Source organism: Oncorhynchus masou, chromosome 18 (genome assembly GCF_036934945.1).
Source record: "Oncorhynchus masou masou isolate Uvic2021 chromosome 18, UVic_Omas_1.1, whole genome shotgun sequence".
In the NCBI taxonomy this organism is placed as follows: Eukaryota; Metazoa; Chordata; class Actinopteri; order Salmoniformes; family Salmonidae; genus Oncorhynchus; species Oncorhynchus masou.
This window is the reverse complement of record NC_088229.1, coordinates 12,679,161-12,698,129: the sequence shown is the minus strand read 5'-3', so window position 1 is coordinate 12,698,129 and position 18,969 is coordinate 12,679,161. Positions and strand designations below refer to the sequence as shown.

The following is an 18,969-nucleotide window of genomic DNA, read 5'->3' as shown; positions in this document are numbered from 1 at the left end:
AAAACCTATAGCAGTAGCCATTGCAAAGATTGAGGGAGACAATGCCATCCTGTCTGATGTTCAGACTCTGCTTGCAGATGTAAGAGAAGAAATCCAAACTGCCCTGCCAACTTCACTGTTGCTCCAAGCAGAGGAAACTGCAGTTTTGAAATACAACAAAAAGCGTGAAGAATTCTGCCTGAAGCCCATAGAAGACGCAGAGTACATGTTGGACCCCAAGTATGCTGGCAAGAGCATCCTGTCTGGTGCAGAGATCAACAAGGCATATGGTGTCATCACTACTGGGTCTCGCCACCTTGGCCTGGATGAGGGCAAGGTTCTTGGCAGTCTGGCGAAGTACACTTCCAAGCAAGGGCTTTGGGATGGAGATACAATGTGGCAGTCGTGCCAATATATCTCATCAGCCACCTGGTGGAAGGGACTTTGTGGATCTGAGGCTCTTTCCCTGTTGCCTCCATCATCCTTCAAATCCCACCAACATCACCCGACTCAGAGCGCAACTGGTCCTTGTTTGGGAACACACACATCAAAGCACGCAACAGGCTGACCAATACAAGGGTTGAAAAATGTGTGGGCAAATTTGAGGCTTTTTGAACCTGACAACGATCCATCCCCAACCAGTTTGGAAAGTGACAGTGAAGATGAGGCCTCAGAGTCTGATTTTCAAGAGGTGGACATTGAGGAGGTCCATGGAGAAGACATGGAAGGCTGAGAGGAAGACAACCAAAGCTTCATTTTCCAGATGTATGTTGAAAACGCTTTTGGGAAATGCGATGGATCATTGGGGATTCAATATTCCCTTTCTTTTGTTGTTCAGTGAAATTATCCCATGCGAAGAGTCAACTCATTTAATTAAAGTTCAATTCGTAACTAAATAGTTTTTTTTTCTATTGGAAGGATTTAATCATTTGTAATTATGTCTACTTATGATAAGTTAAAATGTTTATGTTTCTGTCTCCATATGATATGGTAAACATATCCAATGCAAAAAAACATCTACATTTAAATGGTGTTAATATTCATTTGCATATATTTCCGTTAATTCCCACGGAAAGTTTCCACCTCTGAATATTCCCCAACATGTGCAGCCCTACTGGTGGCCAATACAGAAAGACTGACAGGCAGATGTTGTCCACCCTTGGAGGAAACTTGTGCACACTACTATCATTCCCCACTGAATCAAAGAGAATACTATCATTCACCACTGAATCAAAGAGAATACTATCATTCACCACTGAATCAAAGAGAATACTATCATTCACCACTGAATCAAAGAGAATACTATCATTCACCACTGAATCAAAGAGAATACTATCATTACTCACTGAATCAAAGAGAATACTATCATTCACCACTGAATCAAAGAGAATACTATCATTCACCACTGAATCAAAGAGAATACTATCATTCCCCACTGAATCAAAGAGAATACTATCATTCACCACTGAATCAAAGAGAATACTATCATTCACCACTGAATCAAAGAGAATACTATCATTCACCACTGAATCAAAGAGAATACTATCATTCACCACTGAATCAAAGAGAATACTATCATTCACCACTGAATCAAAGAGAATACTATCATTACTCACTGAATCAAAGAGAATACTATCATTCCCCACTGAATCAAAGAGAATACTATCATTCACCACTGAATCAAAGAGAATACTATCATTCACCACTGAATCAAAGAGAATACTATCATTCACCACTGAATCAAAGAGAATACTATCATTCACCACTGAATCAAAGAGAATACTATCATTCACCACTGAATCAAAGAGAATACTATCATTCCCCACTGAATCAAAGAGAATACTATCATTCACCACTGAATCAAAGAGAATACTATCATTCCCCACTGAATCAAAGAGATTAATATCATTCACCACTGAATCTAAGAGAATACTATCAATACTCACTGAATCAAAGAGAATACTCTCATTCCCCACTGAATCAAAGAGAATACTATCATTCACCACTGAATCAAAGAGAATACTATCATTCACCACTGAATCAAAGAGAATACTATCATTCACCACTGAATCAAAGAGAATACTATCATTCCCCACTGAATCAAAGAGAATAACATCATTCACCACTGAATCTAAGAGAATACTATCATTACTCACTGAATCAAAGAGAATACTCTCATTCACCACTGAATCAAAGAGAATACTATCATTCACCACTGAATCAAAGAGAATACTATCATTTCCTGTAATATATTAGTATGTAGCTAAAAGGTGTCCTGTAACTCAAGCATGTCGGAGAACTAGTGGAAGCAGCTCTCTCTCTCCCTTCCCTAGGGCTCAGGTCCTGTCATTAATTGCTCATGGGACTAGAACTTATTCTGATGGATAAGATGGAATGGGATGGATGAATATATTGAGAAAGAGAGACCCTGTCTTTGTGGCCCAATAGCACCCTAATTCCTATGTAGTGTACTACTGTTGACCAGGCAAGGGCTCTGGTCAAAATGAGTGCACTATATCGGGAATAGCATGCCATTTGGGACTCAGACACCCTGTCCTTGCCAGTACATTCCCCCAGGCCTGTTTAACACCCACGGATGGCCTGTCAGTCCAGCCTCTAAAAACCCAGGCTTGTTAACAGTTTATCAGGAGGCCATTATCACCACACCAGGCCACCCTTCTCTGGTTACATCCCAAATGGCACTCTATTTCCTATGTAGTGCACTACTTTACAACAGGACGCATGGGGCTTTGGTCAAAAGTAGTGCACTAGATGGGTATTAGGGTGCCATTAGGGACGGATCCTCTGTCCTTTCTGTAATGAAGGGTGCCAACTGCCAACACCAACCGAGCAGCGAGACTCACACAGCCAACCACCGAGCCCACAGACACCCCTCAATCCTAAATCAACTCCTAGCCTAGCCCCTAGCCCCATAGGCACTTGTGGAGAGCGACAGCTGCTTTTAAAAATGTTTCTCATCTAATGGACATTTCAATAACAAACAACGGTATAACGCCATAATGTGATAATGCCATATGTGATAATGCCATATGTGACCATATGATAATGCTATAATGTAATACTGTCACAATGTGATAATGCCATAATGTGATAATGACAATGTAATAATGCCATAATGGATGTAATTTTATTTGTTTATTTTACCTTTATTTAACTAGGCAAGTCCATCCCCATGGGACTCCTAATCATGGCCGGTTGTGATACGGCCTGGAATCGAACCAGGGTCTGTAGTGACGCCATTAGCATTGATATGCAGTGCCTTAGACTGCTGCCCAATGTATGTAATAATGTCATAAAGTAATAATGCCATAATGTAATAATGCCTAAATGTGATAATACCATCATGTTATAATGTGATAATACCATAATGTAACAATGTCATAATGTAATAATGTGATAATGCCATAATGTGATAATACCATAATGTAATAATGTGATAATACCATAATGTAAAAATGTCATAATGAAATAATGTCATAATGTATGTAACAATGTATCAAATGATGCCATAATGTAATAGTCTTAATGTAATAATGCCATGATGTAATAATGACACAATGTAAAGATGTGATAATGACAGTCAATTCCATAATGTAATAGTGCCGTAATGTAATAATGCCATAATGTAATAATGCCATAATGTAATGGTGCCATACTGTCATAATGTAATACTGCCATAATGTAATAATGTCATAATGTAATACTGCCATAATGTAATAATGCCATAATGTAATGGTGCCATACTGTCATAATGTAATAATGTCATAATGTAATACTGCCATAATGTAATGCTGTCATAATGTGATGGTGCCATACTGCCATAATGTAATAATGCCATAATGTAATACTGTCATAATGTAATAATGTAATAATGCCATAATGTAATATTGTCATAATGTAATAATGCCATAATGTAATATTATCATAATGTAATAATGCCATAATGTAATATTGCCATAATGTAATACTGCCATAATGTAATACTGCCATAATGTAATAATGCCATAATGTGATGGTGCCATACATTCATAATGTAATAATGCCATAATGTAATACTGCCACAATGTAATAATGCCATATTGTAATGCCATAATGTAATACTGCCATATGTAATAATGTAATAATGTCATAATGTAATGGTGCCATACTGTATGTAATAATGTAATACTGCCATAATGTAATAATGCCATAATGTAATACTGACATAATGTAATAATGTAATACTGCCATAATGTAATAATGTAATACTGCCATAATGTAATACTGACATAATGTAATAATGAAATACTGATATAATGTAATAATGCCATAATGTAATAATGCCATAATGTAATACTGCCATAATGTAATAATGTAATCCTGCCATAATGTAATAATGTAATACTGCCATAATATAATAATGTAATACTGCCATAATGTAATCCTGCCATAATGTAATGGTGCCATACTGTATGTAATAATGTACGTAATAATGCCAAAATGTAATCAATATGTTTTGACAGACTGTGTACATCAGAGGCTACTGCTAGTGGCTACTTGTCAGTAACACTTTATTGGAGGGACTCCTTGTAGACTGTTAAGGAACTAAATGCAAACCATTTTACAAAATGTATTTATCAACATTGGTAAGTAAAGTTTAACAAAAAATGTAACAATGTTTATAGGCAGTTCATACGCAATAATTATTTACAACAAGAAAATAATTCATAAATCTATTATTAATTATGACCCATATTTTTTCCTTTTCTTTAGCTTCATCTATTTTCAAGCAATGGATATTCAGTTCTGTTCCTTTGTCAAGTCCATTGGCCTACCAGAACCCCACACCCCATCCCCAAAATATTCCCCCACCTCTTACACAAAACCACAATGGCATCCTTGTCTCAGTGAATTGAGGCTTGAATATAAATGATACTGAATTATATTATCATGATATTCCTGCATAATACTGCTAAAGAGGCTCATTCAACCCAGATGACCTTCTACAAACCCCAACAGAGCTGACGATCGTCGCCCTAAAGACGAAAACACACACACACATAGCCTCATTAAAAATCTCATTTTAAGGCGGCCAACAATTTTCGGTACTATCTACTTTTAGCAAGGCACCTTTGACACCACACCATGGGAGAACAGTGGAGGGGAGGTGTGTGTGTGTGTGTGTGTGTGTGTGTGTGTGTGTGTGTGTGTGTGTGTGTGTGTGTGTGTGTGTGTGTGTGTGTGTGTGTGTGTGTGTGTGTGTGTGTGTGTGTGTGTGTGTGTGTGATTGAGTCTGTACAGAGTTGTGTGTGTGATTGAGTCTGTACAGAGTTTGCCCTATATTATATTGATGCTGAGGAGGAAAATTAGGTTGTTTCAGGCCATAGATAGTCGTGGATAGATAATGGATAGTCACATATAGATAATGGATAGGCATGTATACATAATGGATAGTCATGTATAGATAATGGCGTCATGGCTAGATAATGGATATTATGTAGAGATTATGGATACCCATGTACAGATCATGGATAGATGATGGATAGCGATGCTAGATCATGGATATCCATCTATAGATAATGAATAGATAATGGTCAGTAATGTATAGACAACGGACAGTCGTGCATAGATAATGGATAGTCATGGATATATCAAATCAAATCTATTTATATAGCCCTTCGTACATCAGCTGATATCTCAAAGTGCTGTACAGAAACCCAGCCTAAAACCCCAAACAGCAAGCAATGCAGGTGTTGAAGTACCATAAGGGATAGCGGTGTACAGATAATGGATAGCAGTGTATAGATAATAGATAGTCATGGGTGGATAATGGATATATAATGGATATTCATGGGTAGCTAATGGACAATCATGTATTGGTAATGGATAGATAATGGATTTTCATGCATAGCCATGTACAGATAACGGCTAGATGATGGATAGATAATGGATAACCACGTATAGATAATGAACATAACGTATAGTCGTGCATATATAATGGATAGTCATGGTTAGATAATGGATAGACAATGTGTGGTCATATATGGCTAATGTATAGATGGTGGATATACATGGTTAGATAATGAATAGATAATGGATACTTATGTGTGGATAATGGCCAGATAATGCATTGTCAAGTATAGACAAGGGATAGTCACATCATGATATTGAATAGCTGTGTATATATAATGGATATGTAATGGATAGATAATGGATCGTTGTGCACAAGTAAGGGATAGTCGTAGTTAGATAATGTATAGTCATAGTTAGATAATTGATAGCCATTGTTAGATAATGAATTGTCGTGCATAGATAATGGGTAGCCACGGTTAGATAATGGATAGTCATGGATAGCCAATGGACGATCATGTACTGATAATGTATAGATAAGGGACAGTCATGTATAACTAATAAGTAGATAACGGATAGTCATGAATAGATCATGAATAAATGATGAATATGCATGTATGGATAATGGGCAGATAATGGATTGCTGTGTATAGACAACAGATAGATAATGGATAGTCATGGCTAGATAATGAATAACAGTGTATAAATAATGGATAGATGATGGATATGCATGTATAGACAATGGACATAATGGATAGCCATGGCTAGATAATGCATAATAATGTATAGATAATGGATAGTCATGGCTAGATAATAGAGAGTCATGGCTAGATAATAGATAGTCATGGCTAGATAATAGATAGTCATGACTAGATAATAGATAACAATGTATAGATAATGGATAGTCATGGCTAGATAATGGATAATAATGTATAGATAATGGATAATCATGACTAGATAATAGATAGCCATGGCTAGATAATAGATAGTCATGGCTAGATAATCATGGCTAGATAATAGATAGTCATGGCTAGATAATGCATTATAATGTATAGATAATGCACATCCAGGCTAGATAATGGATAATAGCGTATGGATAATGGACTGTCATGGTCAGATAATGCATAACAATGTATGGATAACAGATAGACATGGCTAGATAATGCATAATAATGTTTAGATAATAGCTAGTCATGGCTGATAATGCATAATAATGGATAGATAATGGATAGTCATGGCTAGATAAGGGATATTGCCTGATTGTAAAAAGATAATAGGAAGCCCTGGCTGAGAAGGAAAAGGTGGACAGTGGAAATGGAAGGGAGGCAATTATGTCACTTTCTTCTCATGCCAAAAGTGTTTTCCTGAAATGTTCATTGAAGGTTAGTGTCATGACGTTGGCCTGGGGGTAGGTTTATGACAGTCATAAATACCTCTTCCCCCCTTTTTCCTCTCTCTACCATACTGATGTGAAATTTGAGATTCTGGGAACATCAGAAGGTGGGGGAAATGAACTATATTCTGGTAACCTGACCAATTGAACATATGCGGTGGTACTTAATGAATATGATGTCAGTTCGGTTGTCATCTGAGACATTCTCATCAATGATAAGATGACATAAACTCTACAGTGGAAAGTCTGCACATTATAGTTATGAGATTCACATGGAACTGTTGTTCAATTTAAATGTTTGAATATAAAATTATTGGTGAAGAGATTAAATGTAATTTTAGCTTCCAAATGAGAGATTTGGGTTTTCATAAGGTTAGGGCTCTGCTCAATCAGTGGCCCGCCCCTGTGAAGAGACATGGGTTATAAAACTTTTCAAACATGCCCTCCTCTCCCTTCCTATATAAAGCCTTGATGACAATATAACCTCCTGTTCCGAGGATGTGAGGACGATGGTCCGATGTCAGAATGGTTCAGATAATAACTACAGAACTAAGCCAACCTCAGCGTGAGCTTTGGTTGCAAATGGTATGAACTTTGAACTCTTATTCACTACAGAAGTGATACCTCTTAGCCGTTGAGTTAGCAACAGCAGCTGCAAACGAGGGTTAGGAAGGAACAGACAGAGTATCCCGTCTATCAACAACGACGTTACTACAACGTATCCATTTGACCACCAGAGACATTCTTCAAAGGACAAAGGACTCGGTTTGGCAACACGGCCTTCCATCTACCACCGACCGAAGCGCAGCTCAGAGTAAATATTTATTGCATTTTCCTTTTCCAAATGGGCGGTAATTTAGAATGCATAAAATACTGTATTTACGATAGCACAGCTTCTCCCTTTGTCTCTCAGTCTTCCCGCTCTTTCACTCAAACCCAGCCCTTTTCTTTTGTGTAACCAACTGTCATATCTGTTCCGCACGCTAGGGACGTTTTCCTTTATGACGTAATTTGTAATCAAGGTATGACTAATTCTGTGTATATGTAATTCTGTGTGATTAGTTAGGTATTTAGTAAATAAATAATGAAACCCAATTTTGTATTGCTGATTCAACTTGGTTATCTTCACAAACCCTGGCTAACAAGAATTTACAACTTTTAGATGAGACTGAATTAAGGTGACGATTAATATTGACTGCTATTGATGTAAAATATTACTAGGTCTTTAAGAGTTTATTCAGTTGATAACAGCTCTATAAACATTATTTTGTGGTGCTCCGACTCTCTAGTTAATTACATTTACATGATTAGCTCAATCAGGTAATATTAATTATGGAGAAAGGATTTTATAGAATAGCATGTTATATCACTTAATCCGGCATAGCCAAAGACACAACATTAGCTACACTCTATTTAACAAGAATTCGGATGACGAAGAGCGCATGCTAAAGGGCGAATGCGTATTGTAAGTGAAAGAAGATGGATTTTTACACAATTACTAAAGTGTGAGAGACATGAGCTGGTCTACAAGAAGCTATTCTCAATAACAATGATTTCCAACCAATGCACAGACAAAGACGATTAATCAAAATGATACGGACACTGCTCAACTAAACATCCTTAAACTGCACTGAATATAGTGTAAAGCCATGTAACGTCAACACTTTACTGCAAGTGCGCAAATAGCTAGTGATTTTCCACATGGGAGACAATAAAAAGACTGTCTATCAAGACGGCCACCAGCAGATTAGACAAATTACATTGTATTGAAAAGTATCATCCTACCCGTTTCCAACAGCGTTGTATGGTACCATATCATGTTGACAGTAGAGTCCTACCTGTTTCCATAGGAAGACATCATCCTGGTTGAGTTGCCATGCGGTGATGAGGTGTATGGTAGACAGTACCCCTCCACTCAGCACTGCAGCTCTCATCCTCACCGGCAGCAGTGTATAGATAATGTACACAAAGAACACGGACCACCAGATCCCCTCAGAGGCGCTCCGGGGGGCAACCATCAACACCCCAAACACCTGGACCACTAGTAGCACCCCGATCACCAGGTAGCTGACGATCCACATGTAGTCCTGGTGGAAGCTGTTCCTGTTGCACACCACCATCATGGACAGGAAGAGGGCCATGGCCACGGAGAGCACCGAGGCGTAGGCCACGTTGGGCGGAGCGTGGACACAGTGGAAGGCTAGCATGACGCCGCAGACTATGACAAGGACACCCATCAGCATAGTCAGAGAGCTCTGGTTGAGCCTGAAGAAGTAGCGCTGGTACAGACGTTCTAGTTTGGCTGAGGTGAACTTCTTGGACTGGAACACCCGTACCACACACATCCAGCACTCAGCGGCTGTCAAGGCTTTACATGTTCCTCCGTCCTCCCCTGTTCCTTCCCCCAAACCCACGCCCCCTGGACCTATCCTCCCTCTCAGGTCTCCGTCGTCGAACCCCAGATCCACAGCCTTTAACCCCAGGTCTCCTGCAGCCCCGGTCCGTTTCCCATAGTGGTCCTCCTGCCAGACACAGCGCATTCCAAAGTTACCTCCTCCACTGGGCCCCGCGCCCCCTCCACCACAGTGGTAGTGCTGGGGGTTGTGAGGTGGTGGATCCAGGTTCTCAGCTTCCTGCAGGCAGCTCATGTAGCGGGGGTTGCAGAGAGACGACCCTGAGCCACAGTCCTTCCGCTTGTTGGACTTGCTGCCATTGCGCTCCCCCCACGCAGTCTTTCGCTCGTCCACTCTGGCTACGAAGAAGCCTCTGACCCACGACATCCTACTGTGACAACAGAGACAGATTAGGGTTAGCAGGTCAACAATATGCAGACAAGGACAGATAGGGCAGTCATCAATACACTGTTAGGGACAGACAGGGTGGTCATCAATACACTGTTAGGGACAGACAGGGTGGTCATCAATACATCATTAGGGACAGACAGGGTGGTCATCAATTCCCCCATTAAGGACAGACAGGGTGGTCATCAATACACTGTTAGGGACAGACAGGGTGGTCATCAATACACTGTTAGGGACAGACAGGGTGGTCATCAATACACTGTTAGGGACAGACAGGGTGGTCATCAATACACTGTTAGGGACAGACAGGGTGGTCATCAATACACTGTTAGGGACAGACAGGGTGGTCATCAATACATCATTAGGGACAGACAGGGTGGTCATCAATTCCCCCATTAAGGACAGACAGGGTGGTCATCAATACACTGTTAGGGACAGACAGGGCGGTCATCAATACACTGTTAGGGACAGACAGGGTGGTCATCAATACATCATTAGGGACAGACAGGGTGGTCATCAATTCCCCCATTAAGGACAGACAGGGTGGTCATCAATACACTGTTAGGGACAGACAGGGTGGTCATCAATACACCATTAAGGACAGACAGGGTGGTCATTAGTACACCATTAGGGACAGACAGGGTGGTCATCAATTCCCCCATTAAGGACAGACAGGGTGGTCATCAATACACTGTTAGGGACAGACAGGGCGGACATCAATACACTGTTAGGGACAGACAGGGTGGTCATCAATACATCATTAGGGACAGACAGGGTGGTCAGGGACAGACAGGGTGGTCATCAATACACTGTTAGGGACAGATTCATCAATACACTGTTAGGACAGACAGGGTGGTCATCAATACACTGTTAGGGACAGACAGGGTGGTCATCAGTACATCATTAGGGACAGACAGGGTGGTCATCAATTCCCCCATTAAGGACAGACAGGGTGGTCATCAATACACTGTTAGGGACAGACAGGGTGGTCATCAATACATCATTAGGGACAGACAGGGTGGTCATCACAGGGACAGACAGGTCATCAATACACTGTTAGGGACAGACAGGGTGGTCATCAATACACCATTAAGGACAGACAGGGTTAGGGGACAGACAGGGTGGACATCAATACACTGTTAGGGACAGACAGGACAGACAGGGTGGTCATCAATACACTGTTAGGGACAGACAGGGTGGTCATCAATACACTGTTAGGGACAGACAGGGTGGTCATCAACATCATTAGGGACAGACAGGGTGGTCATCAATTCCCCCATTAAGGACAGACAGGGTGGTCATCAATAGGGACAGACAGGGTGGTCAATACACCATACACTGTCATAGGGACAGACAGGGTGGTCATCAATACACCATTAGTGGTCATCAATACACCATTAGGGACAGACAGGGTGGTCATCAGTACACTGTTAGGGACAGACAGAGTGGTCATCAGTACATCATTAGGGACAGACAGGGTGGGACAGACAGGGTGGTCACCAATACACTGTTAGGGACAGACAGGGCGGTCATCAATACACCGCTAGGGACAGACAGGGTGGTCATCAATACACCGTTAGGGACAGACAGGGTGGACATCAATACACTGTTAGGGACAGACAGGGTGGTCATCAGTACACCATTAGGGACAGACAGGGTGGACATCAATACACTGTTAGGGACAGACAGGGCGGTCATCAATACACTGTTAGGGACAGACAGGGTGGACATCAATACACTGTTAGGGACAGACAGGGTGGTCATCAATACACTGTTAGGGACAAACAGGGCGGTCATCAATACACTGTTAGGGACAGACAGGGTGGTCATCAATACACTGTTAGGGACAGACAGGGCGGTCATCAATACACTGTTAGGGACAGACAGGGCGGTCATCAATACACTGTTAGGGACAGACAGGGTGGTCATCAATACACCGTCAGGGACAGACAGGGTGGACATCAATACACTGTTAGGGACAGACAGGGTGGTCATCAGTACACCATTAGGGACAGACAGGGCGGTCATCAATACATCATTAGGGACAGACAGGGTGGTCATCAATTCCCCCATTAAGGACAGACAGGGTGGTCATCAATACACTGTTAGGGACAGACAGGGTGGTCATCAGTACACCATTAGGGACAGACAGGGCGGTCATCAATACATCATTAGGGACAGACAGGGTGGTCATCAATTCCCCCATTAAGGACAGACAGGGTGGTCATCAATACACTGTTAGGGACAGACAGGGTGGTCATCAATACACCATTAAGGACAGACAGGGTGGTCATTAGTACACCATTAGGGACAGACAGGGTGGTCATCAATTCCCCCATTAAGGACAGACAGGGTGGTCATCAATACACTGTTAGGGACAGACAGGGTGGTCATCAATACACTGTTAGGGACAGACAGGGTGGTCATCAGTACACTGTTAGGGACAGACAGGGTGGTCATCAGTACACCATTAGGGACAGACAGGGTGGTCATCAATATTAAGGACAGACAGGGACAGACTGTTAGGGACAGACAGGGTGGTCATCAATACACTGTTAGGGACAGACAGGGTGGTCATCAATACACCATTAGGGACAGACAGGGTGGTCATTAGTACACCATTAGGGACAGACAGGGTGGTCTGTTGATCATCCAGTTCTTTCTTAGCATCTTCATTCACATGTACTTTAGGCCTATAGGTATAGAGTCCACTGACCTGTGTGGGCTCTGTGGTGTGTACCAACGCTGCGCTCTTCAGCCAGGCCACTCATTTGCACACACAACGGGATCAAACTGGCCAGGGGTAGGTGTGTCTACCTTCCTGTAAAGGTGGTGTGTCTGTCTGCCTTGGAGCTTGGAGCTGCACCTTTGCCAAACAATCTAACTAACAGACAAACAAACAAACAAGTGTCATTACATCACTTCCTGCCTCTGAAGGCCACCTGACCTGGACCCCTGAACACTAAGGTATAGCTTATTCCTCGTGTAATTACAAAAAAGAACCTTAAACTTATAAGAGCAACTTAATGCAGTGTTATACAACTGAAAATCTTTCTGGGTATCAGCTGTTTTTTTAGCAAATGGAAGGAGTGTGCAGCCAGCCAATAGCAAACTCTAACTCAAAGTGTAGCAGTGTATTTGCACTAATCAATAAAAGAGATGAGCCATATTGTCAAAGTTAATTGATAGTCATTCATCCTCTCCATCACCACCTGATCCCATTCCACCCCCACCCAGAGAGAGGGCCTTCACATGCAAATCTTTCTGTTTGCAGATACTGAAGTGTGACTGCTAATCAGCATGCTATTCAGTGCACTGTACATCAACCATGTAGATAAATCACCCTAAGCCTATCACTGGAATTCAATATGGTCCCTTCCATTCCAAATACACTTCTTCTAGTGCTGTTTGGATTTCCATAACATTTGTGGAAACTAGCTTTCCATCCATCCATATCCTTTCAGTGGAGTTAGTGTAGTTATATTATATCAATCTCCCCGTAACATCAGGGCAGGGTTGAGTTTGCCCTATTAGAGAACAAAGGCCCTATGAGTGGGCATTTAGCAGTCATCACAGATGAAACACACACACGCACAGTAAGTATGTACACACACACACACACACACACACACACACACGCACACACACACACACACACACACACACACAGACACACACACGAGATGAAGAGCCCTCCACTCCAGATTAAATTGTGCATGTTTCCTGTCCCCCATTAGCCCTGATGACTCACTCCCCGTGTCCCATATGGGACCCCATTCCCTATATAGTGCAATCTTTTAGATTGTGGCCCATAGGGCTCTGATCAAAAGTGCTGCACTATTGTAGGGAAGTGGCTGCCATTTGGGACACACCCAGGCACAGTCAAGCTGACTTATGTCTGCATTCAGCACATGTCAAGGACATTGGAATATAACAGGAATGGGCAGCTGGCGCCCCACGGCCCTCCTTCTGAAGCCCCTCGGATCAATTTAACATGTTTTTTGTTTATTTGTTTATTTTTTAACTTACTGTTGCAAGTTAGAATAGTAAAATACAGTAAAATAAGTTGAAATTCTAAAATGGGGTTGTGCATCAACAGTTTTTGCTGTTATGTCAAATCCTACCCAGGTTTCCATCCAACATTTTGAGGTGAGTAAAGTACATGTCGGCAAAAAAACTAAACATTTTCGGTAAACTTTCCAAACGGCGACAAAACACAATACGCTATAGACAAGATGGGATCTTTTTGTGTCTGGAAAATGAATTATGCCAGAAAGGTCGGTGGAAACGCTTTTATGCGCAAATATTGATAAAATAACCATCATATTGATGTAAACTTGGAGTCACGTACTGACATGTTGTGTGGTTCTCCCACCACGACTCTTCATGCAGTTTATTATGCTACAGATTAAATCAATTATGTCGAACTTCACATGGCGGTGAAAGTGCAAGGTGATGCACTCCTAAATATCGAGGGTCTGATGCTGGTGACATCATCATTGATGCTTGGGTACCATTTGACAAATAACAAGACTACACTCTTTTGTCAATAATAATCTGATCATGTAGGCTAATCGTGTGCTCTATCATGCTGTATGTATCTGCGTGCTGTTGGCTAGAGAGCATGTGGCAATACCAGACTGGGTGCACTTGCTATATAATACAACATTCTGTTGTGAGAAAACCATCAGTAGAGGTGAAAATGCGATGTAACTTGTACTTTTTTTATTCAGTACATGGGAATTAGTACGCCAAAACATGTTTTTTATGTGCACCACGCCATCACACACAGCCTTTTATCAGCAACAAGTCAATTTGATGGAAACATCTCTGGTGAGAAAATGGACATATTGTTTTCATGCAGATTTGAGAATATTCGCATGAAAATCTGTCGCCAATTGGATGGAAACCTAGCTACTAACACTGACTCTATTAGCCCATGAAGCACTACCGTTTTTTAGATTGGTAAGTCAGTCTAGCAGCCAGCTATCTAAACTTAGTAATCATAATCTAATTACTGTCCTGGGGGCCCCAATTGATTTGCTAGTCAGTCTCAGTCAGATATCATATTAAAAACTGTAAACATTTCCCTCCACCCCATGACATAATGTGTAGAATAGCATGAAATTAGCTGTAAAACAGCAACAGTCAGGGATATGAACATGAGGGTAGGTAGAATAACAACAGTCAGGGATATGAACATGAGGGTAGGTAGAATAACAACACTCAGGGATATGAACATGAGGGTAGGTAGAATAACAACAGTCAGGGATATGAACATGAGGGGAGGTAGAATAGCAACAGTCAGGGATATGAACATGAGGGTAGGTAGAATAACAATAGTCAGGGATATGAACATGAGGGTACGTAGAATAACAACAGTCAGGGATATGAACATGAGGGTAGGTAGAATAACAATAGTCAGGGATATGAACATGAGGGTAGGTAGAATAACAACAGTCAGGGATATGAACATGAGGGTAGGTAGAATAACAACAGTCAGGGAGGATCTGTAGAATATCAACAACAGTCAGGGAGTATCTGTAGAATAACAACAGTCAGGGAGGTTCTGTAGAATAACAACAACAACAGTCAGGGAGTATCTGTAGAACAACAACAGTCAGAGAGGATCTGTAGAATAACAACAGTCAGGGAGGATCTGTAGAATATCAACAACAGTCAGGGAGGATCTGTAGAACAACAACAACAGTCAGGGAGGATCTGTAGAACAACAACAACAGTCAGAGAGGATCTGTAGAACATCAACAGTCAGGGAGGATCTGCAGAACATCAACAACAACAGTCAGGGAGGATCTGTAGAATATCAACAACAACAGTCAGGGAGGATCTGTAGAACAACAGTCAGGGAGGATCTGTAGAACAACAGTCAGGGAGGATCTGTAGAACAACAACAGTCAGGGAGGATCTGTAGAACATCAACAGTCAGGGAGGATCTGTAGAACATCAACAGTCAGGGAGGATCTGTAGAATATCAACAGTCAGGGAGGATCTGCAGAACATCAACAACAACAGTCAGGGAGGATCTGTAGAATATCAACAACAACAGTCAGGGAGGATCTGTAGAACAACAGTCAGGGAGGATCTGTAGAACAACAACAGTCAGGGAGGATCTGCAGAACATCAACAGTCAGGGAGGATCTGTAGAAGAACAGTCAGGGAGGATCTGTAGAACAACAACATGGGGTAAAAGACTACAGAGATGCAGTGTTTCTCGATGTGTGTGCGAAGGCATGTGTGTTTTGGGGTGGAGGGTTGTTGAAGAAGGCAGAAGATTTACGTCTCACAAAATAGACAATTAAGTATTTATTATATTCTACAGTACATGCGCCTGGTGGCATGCCTGCGTTCCTTATTAAGAGCAGTAGCTAGCTATTGATAGAAGTTGCTTCACAAAAGAAACCTTTGAAACTAACCCGAGGAGTCCTGCTCTGTAGTTTGTTATCAATGTAGTTCAAATCTGCCATTCTGCCAATAAACAACATAGGCAGTTACTGGATCAGACAGAACACCATGGTGTATTTAGTGTATTCTTTAATTAACCAATAAGGCCCGAGGGGGTGTGGTATATACACATTATAAACTGGGTGGTTTGAGCTCTGAATGCTGATTGACTGACAGCTGTGGTATATCAGATCGTATAGCACGGATATGAAAAACAGTTATTTTTTACTGTTCTAATTACGTTTGTAACCAGTTTATAATAACAATAAGGCACCTGAGGGGGTTGTGATATATGGCCAATATACCACGGCTAAGGGCTGTATCCAGGCACTCCGCGTTGCGTCGTGCATAAGAACAGCCCAGCCGTGGTATATTGGCCATATATCACACCTCCTCGGACCTTATTGCTTAAGTATATTCAAGTATAACAAAATGTAGGCTTTTTTTTTTAAACTTATTTTATCATTCATACATTTCCACCTATAATAAGTGGTTTAAAAGGTTTAAGGATACATATTCACACAGTTTAACATTGAGTTTACAATTGCCAGTTTAGTCATTTAGCAGACACTCTTATCCAGAGCAACTTATAGTTAGTTGTGAGTGGATAGATTTTTCATACTGGTCCCCTGTGGGACTCAAACCCAAAACCCTGGTGTTGCAAGTGTTATGCTCTAACTGAGCCACACTGGTTCCTCTGAGCAAATAAAAAAACGCACCTAGCTGGATATGCAAATACTATATCTAGGTATTGTCAGGTAGACAAAGGCACCTGATCTGATCTATGCTATAAGGTTATTCAATGCCCCTGTGGGTCAGACTGGCAAGCCAGCAACCTCTGGTTCTGGTACCAGCAGGGCCGGTCAGTCAGACAGCAGGAGCACACAGCAGCATGGGGCGGTTACATAACAAACAGAACAGTGCAGGCATGCATTTACAGGAGCATCCGCTTGAGATATCATTTCAAAAATAACACTTGTTTCCAATCTAACCACCTCGTTAGAAACCGGAAAACGGTTGTCAACGTTGTAAATTAATATATAGAGAATTAATAGGATATACCTTGAGTTTGAATGTCAATTATCTATATGCAGATCTAATACCACATAATCAGGATGTTTGCGATAAATAGGCCTACATGCAAACACATATCTGTACATAGCCTCGGCTATTTGGTTGCAAGAAGACCGTCCGAAGAAAAGGATTGCATAATCGCACGCACTGTTTGTGTGAAGCTACCGGTACATGTTAACCATAGCCTTTCCATGGGGACATTTCTACAGTAACAATGCGCCTACTTCTCAAACGTTTCATTTATAATGGGTTGTCTATATTTCCTTGCACCGACAGATCTTATCTAGCCCTACTCTTACCTTTTGTCGCCAGAATTCAAGCCATGAGTAATAATTTAAAATCTCTCGACAAACTTCTATGAGAAATCGACGACAGGGATTCCATGATCGCGCCGTTGGACAAGTAGTATGGCTACTTGCATACTTTCATTGCACTAATTTCCCACTGCAAAGATAGCCTACAGTAGTCCATAAGCAAAGCCATACTATTGTAATGCTCCTTCAAGATTATTATTTTTTTCAATCAGAGAAAAGGATACATACATGTCCTAACCCGGTTTCTTCTAGGTAAGTCCCTTATTGTAAATGCATAGCCTATATGCACCAGAATGTCTCCTTCTTTGGTGGGCATCAACACATTTATGAAGCCTACACATAGCCTATAGGCTTGTTACTACTAGCAACATCGTCGATAGTGACATGTAAAACAGCGCAAATACCTGCATAACATGCCACCTTGAAACTACAGGCTGCCGCTACACTGCTGAAGAGGCCAAGTTAACATTGTAACCTCGGCTCTTCTGTTTCATTTTTGTGACACTACTGTGTTCTATAATTACAGTGATAATAAGCGACTAGTTAAGTTAATGTAGCGTTGTTGTAGACTGTAAAACAGTTATCCAGAAGGCTAGTAGCCCGGGAGAGATTGTACTTACCACATTGATTAACACCCATATACGAACAGCGCGCAATATAGCTGACTTTCTCCCTCTGTTTTGGTACGTTGCTGTCTTTTCGTTCAGATGAAAACGTGTATCTATCGACGTCTAGGCTACAATCGAGGGGATTGGCTACAAATGTACATACAGTGGGCGCGTTCGAGCTGATCACTTTTGTCAATTCTAGTCGGTGACCGCTTTTCAATGTTGCATTATGTTAAACAGTTGTCTGACTTGCGCCTACATGTCTACTGCATGAACCGTCCAAAAATCCTATGATCAAAGGTCATTACGTTTTGACGGCTTCGACTGCAAGTATCTGCAGTTGCACTTCCCCAGCTTCATCCTGCAGATGTAGCCTGCATTGGGGGAGACTCTATTGTAAACCAATCATTAGGGTGTTTTTGTTTGACCCGCATGTATGTCATCAAAGATATGACTGAAACAGGAATCAACTTAATGTAAGCTATACA

At 41.3% G+C, this 18,969-nt stretch overlaps 1 protein-coding gene across 3 annotated transcripts in view; it reads right to left on the bottom strand.

The window, feature by feature from the left end:
• LOC135503985 (adenylate cyclase type 6-like) overlaps window positions 1-18,694 on the bottom strand; it is a 113,576-nt gene extending 94,882 nt beyond the window's left edge. Inside the window, exons 1-3 of one of the 3 annotated variants that reach the window (XM_064922202.1) lie at window positions 18,494-18,694; window positions 12,740-12,907; window positions 9,061-10,006 (exon numbers count right to left, since the gene is read on the bottom strand). In XM_064922202.1, the coding sequence (XP_064778274.1) occupies window positions 9,061-10,002 (942 nt within the window). In that variant the 5' untranslated portion in view covers window positions 10,003-10,006; window positions 12,740-12,907; window positions 18,494-18,694. Of the gene's footprint in view, window positions 1-9,060; window positions 10,007-12,739; window positions 12,908-18,101; window positions 18,189-18,493 lie in introns of those variants that run through there. The other 2 variants (XM_064922203.1, XM_064922200.1) reach the window with 2 other exon arrangements.
• Window positions 18,695-18,969: the final 275 nt, after the last annotated feature.